This window comes from Aegilops tauschii, chromosome 1 (genome assembly GCF_002575655.3).
Source record: "Aegilops tauschii subsp. strangulata cultivar AL8/78 chromosome 1, Aet v6.0, whole genome shotgun sequence".
NCBI classification, from domain to species: domain Eukaryota; kingdom Viridiplantae; phylum Streptophyta; class Magnoliopsida; order Poales; family Poaceae; genus Aegilops; species Aegilops tauschii.
This window is the reverse complement of record NC_053035.3, coordinates 362,735,672-362,744,004: the sequence shown is the minus strand read 5'-3', so window position 1 is coordinate 362,744,004 and position 8,333 is coordinate 362,735,672. Positions and strand designations below refer to the sequence as shown.

At 51.1% G+C, this 8,333-nt stretch overlaps 1 protein-coding gene across 1 annotated transcript; it reads left to right on the top strand.

Annotated features, from left to right (window-relative positions):
* Positions 1–297: 297 nt before the first annotated feature.
* LOC109755080 (probable mediator of RNA polymerase II transcription subunit 26b) lies at positions 298–3,994 on the top strand. The gene is made up of 9 exons (XM_020313967.4): positions 298–1,686; positions 1,798–1,866; positions 1,952–2,034; positions 2,295–2,350; positions 2,477–2,604; positions 2,707–2,734; positions 2,821–3,200; positions 3,280–3,421; positions 3,510–3,994. Exons 1-9 carry the CDS (start codon positions 1,090–1,092, stop codon positions 3,632–3,634), a joined length of 1,608 nt encoding a protein of 535 aa, XP_020169556.1. The 5' UTR covers positions 298–1,089; the 3' UTR covers positions 3,635–3,994.
* The last annotated feature ends 4,339 nt before the right edge of the window (positions 3,995–8,333 follow it).

Below are 8,333 nucleotides of genomic sequence, written 5' to 3'. Positions count from 1 at the left end.
ATGGACCCGTGGTGGGCTCCAGAACGTTGCTATCCGGAACATACTAGTATATTATAGGTTTATTTTGATTCAAAAAGAACTACTACGCCCCAAACCAAAATCATTTCAGTAATGGAGTAGTGAACAGTTATGTTTGATTGATTTGGAGGGATATTTGGTGAGATGAGAACGAAATTAGGCAATCAATTGGCACTGCCGATAATAATGGAGTAAATCATGGGCAGCGATCGAAGTAGTTAATGCCAGTACCAAACTATATACTACTGCTAAACAAAACCAGGGGAGGGGAGGGGAGGCGGGAGAAAGAGAGTGCATGTCGACTCGACTCGACTCGGCGGGGTCAAACCAAAGAAGCCACCACGAGGCCGCCGCGTCGCCCCGCCCCCCTCCTGCACAAGGAAAAGAAGCGAAGCGGTGACGCGACCCGGTTTGTTTTACCGCGCATATTTTGGCCTTTTGGGCCCACGGGGCGGGAGGGAGGGGTCGTCGCATCGCGGGTAGCTCTTGTTCAATTAGCTGCGCTGTGCGTGCGTGCGTGCCGGTGCTCCTAGTCCTCGTGGGCTCGGGTCGCGTAGCGTACCCTGCCATCCGCGTCCCTATCCACCCGCCGCGCCCCGTCCACATCCCGTCCCGACCCTTCCTGGTGGTCGCATCGCCCTCGCCTAGCCTCGCCTTCTCCCCCCAGCCCAGCCGAGCCGCACCGTCTTCTTCCTCCCACCCCCAGCCCTACCCTACCCTACCTCCCCCTTTCCGCAAGGGCCAGATAGGATTTGGTAAGGTTCTTCCTGCCGCCGCAGAAATCCTCAAGGAAACCGGCACTTGGGGGCCAAGCAACCAACGAAGGGAAACCTAACCCAACTCGACTCGGTTTTCTCGATTCGTTTTCTGTTCGTCGATTTGATTTTTGGGCGAATTTCGCTTTCACGATCGGCGGATTCCGGGGGGCATCGGATTCGCGATCGGGGGCTGGGATTAGATTCTCGGCCGCGGCGTAGTAATAATTTCACAAGGGGTAATCGGCGGAGCATCGGTTCTTCTAGTAGTGCTAGCTGTTTGTTCTCGTCTGTCGGGGCCGCGATCTCGGGGGCGATGGCCGACGACGGGCTCGACCGGTGGCGCGGCTTCTTCCGGGGCGCCGGCGTCGGCATCTGCGAGGCCATCGAGAAGGCCATCCTCGTCGCCGCCGCCGACGAGCCGCAGGAGTTCCTGCGCCGCCGCGACCGCATAGCCGAGCGCCTCTTCAACGCGCTCCTCGCTCGCCCCTCCTGCCACGGCTGCACCGCCAGCACCGGCTCCGTCCCCCCCGCCACGCCCGCCGTCGCGGAGGACAAGGGCAGCGTGCGCCGCGTCCCCGAGAAGGACTGCAAGGTCGACAGCAGCAGCCTCGGCGCGCCCGGGGGCGGGGCGCTCGGCGGCGGCATCAGCGAGGATGACGACTCCGACTCCGAGGACGACGAGCGCCTCCGCCGCGCCGCCGCCAGCAACTACGGCCACAACTATGACGACGACAACGACGTGGAGGAGGAGCAGGACGCGGCCGCGCCGGCGGAGGAGGACCACCACGCTGAGGATGACGACCCGGAGGCTGAGGAGCTGGAGGCCCTAACCAACGAGATCGATGAGGAGTCACAGATCGTTGGGGAGGTCCTCCGCATCAAGGAGCTCCTGCTGCACAAGCAAGACCATGTATGCACTCCTATCTGTGCAGTTCTTCCATTCATTGCTAAACCTGTTATTTGTCAACTCCAGTGAGCACTTAGCATTGATCTGAACTAAAACACAAACGGTGTCTTGCAGTCGGATGCTACTCTGTTCGACTCACTTAGGAGGCTGCAGCTGATGCAATTGTCCGTCTCCACGCTTAAGGTACCTATATATTTTGCATACCGCATACGAGATATCTGGTTTTGTTGTTATTTGGTTTGCTTATCTTTGGGGCTGTTCATCGTAGGCTACTGAGATTGGGAGGGCTGTTAATGGCCTTCGGAAGCACAGCTCGCAGCAGATTCGTCACCTCGCGCTGGCTCTCATACAGTAAGCTTCATGAACCTTTATCTAGTTTGGCTTTATAGAACTAGTTCATGCTTGAATTTGAAGAGTTCAGTGAGGCAAATTACTTCTCTCATGTTCCGAAAAGATTTTGACCAGTACCAGTCCATCTGCACTGCTACATACTCACAATTTACCTTTGTTCAGCATCCCAAAGAAAAATGAGAAAATCACCTTGTTAGCATGAGTCCAAAGCAATCTTGTAAACTATTGTTGACATCTTCAGTTGCTTTTTGTGTTTCCAGGGATTGGAAAATTTTGGTTGATGAGTGGGTCAGTACTACCAACGTTGCCCTTGCAGGTAAAGGATCTGAGTTTGTTCAATGTTACATTATTTCATCCATCAGTTTCAGAGTTAATTCTGAGTGAATGAATGCTCAGTTGCAAGCCTCTTAGCTTACTATATTATTGCTGCTTTTACCTGTAGACAACTCCCCAGGAACTTCAAACCCTTCTGTTGTGGATGATGATGAAGAAGAAGAAGGCCTTCCTTCTCCACCTTTGGATGAAGGAGCATTCTTTGCACCTGAGACTACTGCCATTCAACTCTCTGAGGTACTAATATATCCACTCTTGCTATCTGAATTGTTTTAGTGTCGAACAATAAGCTAATTAACTTCCATTGTTATTTTGCCTGTTCGCCTTTGCAACCTGAAGTTCTTTGACGAAATGGATGAAGATGGAAGTGAGTACAACTACCCAAATTGCTTAGTTTTCCCTTGCTATGCTAGCACTCCACGGATTGTGGTAACTAACATTATATTATGACAGACTTGAGACACAACAATGATGTCCGCCTTGGAAACAAGAGGGAAAACAATGGCAGGAGGCCTGCAAACCATTCAACTGTGTCAAAACCAGAACTTACTCGACCTGTTGGAACTGTTGAAAGAGATCAGTTCAGGAGGCCAGAATTGACAAGGCAAGAACCACCAATGAGGCATACAAACCAGCAAAAACCTCAAGGTTCAAATTTGCAAGCCAAGCCCCATGGCATGCTCAACAAGCAATCCAGGCCCCTGAGTTCTGATTCTGGATCTATGAGACCAATGAAGGCAGCTACTCAACAGAAGCCCATCGGTGAGATGAAGTACAAACAGACTCAGGAACACTTCGGTGTCGAAAGAAAACCTGCAATGGGTCATGTGGATGTAAGTATCACATGTTACTGAGACTTAAGCTATGATGATGCTTAAGATCTCATGACTTATATCTATCCTTTGACTCCAGAAATCAAGGCTTCGTGCGCAGCCTTCATCAGGAGTCAGGTTAGAGTCGGCAAGGCCAAAGACCCAGGATGGCTTGGAAAGCAACGTAAGGTTGGAAGCAGCCAAGCGTAGGCTCCAGGAACGTTATCAGGAAGCTGAAAATGGTTCGTGTCGTCTTTTTGTTGCAATATTTTCTTTTATCACATATATGATCTTGTGGTTTATCTAACTGTACTCTTCCATCCGCCACAGCAAAGAAGCAGCGCACGATACAAGTAATGGAGCTGGGTGACATACCAAAGCCTAAGAGTAATACCAGGCAACCTATGGTGAAGTCAAGGAATAACATTAGAAGTAGGGTACTCGGCCGGCGCTGATTCTTCTGTGATGTTTTCCTTCACCTGATGAATTTGTCGCCATGTCGAGCTGGTCCAAAAGGAAGCAGCTGAACTTTGTTGCCAGGACCAAAAACCATATTTTTGAACATAAGCACCTTCACCTCTGATGGAGAGTTATCCTTGAAGTTGCGAGAGTCGCGCTGGATGCAATAAGTTAAGCCTTTGCTTTGCATGCATTCTCCGCTCTTGCATTGGGAGCTCGGGAGAGTTTAGTCATGTCTTGATAATCTGAGAGTGGACATGTAGTTCATCCTGTATCGGCTGGTTAATTTTTCTTCCACTTTACTTGGGAAGGAAGCTGTAGATACTCAGATAGAATAATTATCAAAATTCTCGGTACATTCCATCTAGCCTGGACATTTTACATGAGTTTATTCCGTGGGACATTCTTGGTATATTCCTTGCTCCTTTGCAAGTCTGGACTAATTATGATCCGGTGGCTGGCCTACTTGCTCCTCACATGCAAGCTTAGGTCAGCCTTTGCACCAACCATCCTCTCCAATGGTGGTAATGTGCTTGTTTGGTCATGATCAGACTTTGCATTCTTGCTGCTCGTAAGAGAGTGTCAGTGTCAACTGTCTCTACGCACTGCAAATGCAAGGTGGTTGCAAATTTCTAAGTTATCCTCGGGGAAAATTGCTTAGTTGTATGGAGAAGATGGGAGCAAAAAAGTGATGAAGATGTGCATTGCCGTTTGGGATAGCGTGGATTCCACCAGCGTAGTGGTCAGTCAGTATGGGCAATAGCGTGAGCAGACAACCAATAAAGCCCGCGCACCATTTATTCCTACTTTCTTCTTCTTATCCATTGTTGCATGTTCCAACTTCCATTAAAGATATTCTTTTCTATTATTTTTTTCTTTAGTTCGGTAGAACGTAGAAGCAAGCAAAGACTTGTGACTTGTGAGCCGGCCATTGCAGGAGTCTGGTCTGGCTCCAGGATCCGGCAAATAGCTAGGTCAGCGTTACCAGCTATACTACTAAATATCCTTGGTGGTTCAAAGCTAAGACCAGCCTTCCAGGCAAGACTCGTAGTATTATCGTCTCGGCACATGCTGTGAACTTGGCAGGGAAACGGGAGGATGGTCTTTGCGGAAATAGCAGGGGGCTTCCGTGCGAGGAATCGCCTACGGTCGTCCTGGGAAGCCACGTGAAAAGAAAAGAATTTAGGTGCACGAAGCAAACAAATCGCCGTCGCCGTGTGCCAGGGATGCGTGCAGGGTCACTCACTGGACACACGAGGCCAACGTCTATCTACATGGATGCTGTCGCACGTAGCAATCGATCCGTGTCCTACGCCAGCCGATCTGCGATCAATCTCCTTCGCTGTTGCTTGGAGTTCATTCCCCACTGCGCATGTGCGGTTCGGTTGGGCGCACCCTTTCTTTGACCCCTTCTTCGAAATCAAAGACAGACGGTGGTGTGCCGCACAAAAGTCTCTCCCCCCACTCACCTCCGGCCGCTCGGATTTGCTCGCGATGGGGGGCTCAGCCTGAGCTGACGACGACGCCTGCCCTCACCGTCGTCTTTTAATTGGTGCCGGTTGTTAAACAAGTTCGAAAGTGGGCTCGGAGATATCGACCGGCCGATATGCGTGTTGCTCCTCCCTTTTGCTGAATGCTCTCTCTGGAATTTCCAAGGAAAAAGAAGTGTGTGCGTACAGTTGCGTGATGTGAAAGGATTTGGAAATTATTATTAGAAATTTAGAAGCAATCTGCATTCAGTTAAGCGGCTTTGGATCGGCAGGACATGCAGTTTTTCTGCTGGTACGGAAAAATATGAGAGAAATGCGACGTGGCGTTGGGGTCTCAGATATGACTCAGAGAAGCACTCTCTACGATCAGTGCTGGGATGAGTGGTGGCACGTCACGTGCTTGCTACACCGGTAGGTTGATACTGTTTGTTGGGCGGAGCATCTGTTCTGATGATGAGATCGGGCTAAGCTAGAAAAAGTCGACCTTGTTAGGGATCGGGTGCTGGGATGGGAGCCACGGTCTTTAAAACAGCGGCGCCTAGAATGGAACCGTTCGAGGCGGTTTGGTACCAGCAACGAAGATTACTGGTAGTAGTACCTGCATCCGAGCGGCCGACGTGACACAGCATAGGAGACCACGTATGCTACCTCAACATGTGGCCTCTTCTGTCAGCGTCCAAGTCTCAACCAGACCTGTATCTGAAGCCTGTCGACACCTTCGGTTAAATCGCATGACGCTTCGAGTTGAGTTATGAAGACCCAACGGCTACAGTCCATCGTCTTAGTTATCCTCTGTCCTGTAGCGTTTCACTCGCCGTTAACACTGTTTACTTTCAGTAACTGTAATTTGCTATCAATCTCCATTGCCGAGCCGTAAGACTATATAAGCCCAGTGGCTGAGGAAATGGAAGCTATCGAGAAATATTCCCCCAAACCCTAAGTTTTACTTTACTTAATCTTACGATTCCATGGCTAGTCTAGCAAAATACCCAATTAACTGTAAACCCTATTAACTGTAAACCCTAGGTTTTACTTTACTTATCATAGAGCACAAATTGAATATACCTAAAGGAACCCGACCTGTCAAACATATGCTACGTCGGTCCTCATAACCCAAGCGCTAGCCATGGGCGAAGAAATCGCAAAGCTCCTGAAGGTCGGATTCATCCGAGAAGTGAAGCACCCCGACTGACTCATGTCATGGTGACCAAGAAAACGACACATGGTGCGCGTGCGTTGACTACAAAGACATCAACAAGGTCTACTCGAAAGAACCTTAGCCGCTCCCTCGCATCTATCAGATAATCAACGCCACCGCGGGACATGACCTATTGTCATTTCTAGATGCGTATTCCGGGTACCATCAAATTCGAACAAAAGTGGCCAATGAGGAGGCCACCTCTTTCATAATGTACATGATGTTCTGCTACATCACCCCTTTGGGTTGAATAATGCAGGGGCCCATACCAGCGCGCTATGCACAAATACCTCGATAAGCAGATCGGCGTCAACGTCGAGGCTTACGTCGACGACGTATTGGTCAAGACCAAGAGGGCCAACACTCTCAACGCAAACTGGCCGAGGCCTTCGCCAATTTACGTAGATTCTGGATGAAGCTTAATTCAGACAAGTGTGTCTTTGTCGTACAATCTAAAAAGCCCTTGTGTGTTGCGCACTCGCACCTCGTGGGGTTTCATCGGAGGAGTGGCACCTCGTTACGGGTGTCGTCGTTCTCCACCTACTGCAGCCTTCTGTCACCACATGCCCAGCGCGCGGGCGTCTCCTTCGCTGTGGCCGAGGGACCAATGTTCTGGGTGCCTCTATAGAGGTCATCGTGCTGTCTCCTACAGGGACCCTATCCGGTGCACAAACTGCCTCCACTTTGGCCACCTCGCTCGGTTCTTACGTGCAACGCACCACAATGACCAGACTATGTCGCCCCAACGCGCTGCTGCAACCCCCGCACACACACAACGCATGTACCCGACAATGATGTTATGCCAATAGATGGGCCGATGTAGTCTGTCCCCACTAAGAAGGACAAGTTGTTTCGCTTCGAGCTATAAGATTGACTGACAAGAATTGGGAGTTTCTTGGAAGGAGCGGAAGCTCTCTTGGTGGGCTCACAGTTATGCCTATCGTGCCTTCGAAGGCTAAGCCCTGGTTGGATTTCATCGGAGAGGATGAAGCAAATTTCATTGGCCATTTCTCTCCTCGTGGTAGTCCCTGCCCATCGCCGCCGCCTATCGTGTTAGACCTCTGTAGGAGCGTGGCTATTGTCGAGGTTGTGGCTCCAGCTTTTGCAAATCATACCCGAGCTTTAGGTGTTGTGTGGGAAACCCACTTCGCCTCTCTCGATGGTGCTTCTGGAGATGGACTCGCTCGAGACCGCCGTGCCCACACAACCACCGTTGGAGCCTAGCCAGTCACTCGTCTTTGTGGAGCGTGGAGGGTCTCACATTGTTGTCTTTCACTCACCTGAGTGCATCACGAAAATGGTCCCCGAGGGTGACAATGTGGTTGCGTCATGGTGTGCTGGCACCTGCTCCAAGGACTCTCTTTGCCAAAGAGCTTTGAGACATTATCATCATCTTGGAGGCTACTTGCTCTGGTTCTGGCAAGATGGTAGGTTACCTCCTAAGAGCATATACATCCTAGCGCCTCAAACCGGTTTCAAACCCCGGGCGGGCGGACCGGTCATAGACCGGTCGAAAAAACCTAACCCACCCGCAAGCTTCAAACCGTCCTCAAACGCCCGGGCTGTCCGAGAATTCCATATCCAACCCAAATGTAGGGCGGATATGGGGCGTGTCCGGGCGCGTCAGCCACGTCAGCCCGACCTAGCTCTGCCCCACCATGACCACACAAAAAACCCATCTGGATCGAACCCTCACCTCACTTCACTCCACCCCGGTCTCCATCTCTTCTCCTCTCTTTCTCCAATCCGCCAACCCCCAATCTCCGTGGAGTATGTACAACACCAACAGCCACTCCGATGACTTAGGCGACGACGACTGGGACGCGTTCCTCCGTGATGTGGCTGGCGACGAGGACAAGCTGGCTCTCCACATTGCGTTATAGCGGGCACGGGGTGGACAAGGGCGACAATTCCGGATTTGTTGCGACGCCCCCTGTTGCCCGCATCCACAACGCCGATGCTGGAACTAGCCCTTCCCGCCCAGCGCACAGCTCCGCACGGGTAGCT

Coding starts and splice junctions, on each gene's coding strand:
- LOC109755080 (XM_020313967.4), top strand. CDS start 1,090: ATGGCCGACGACGGGCTCGACCGGTGGCGCGGCTTCTTCCGGGGCGCC. Junction 1,867..1,951: donor TGTCCGTCTCCACGCTTAAG/GTACCTATATAT, acceptor TGTTCATCGTAG/GCTACTGAGATTGGGAGGGC. Junction 2,735..2,820: donor CGAAATGGATGAAGATGGAA/GTGAGTACAACT, acceptor ATATTATGACAG/ACTTGAGACACAACAATGAT.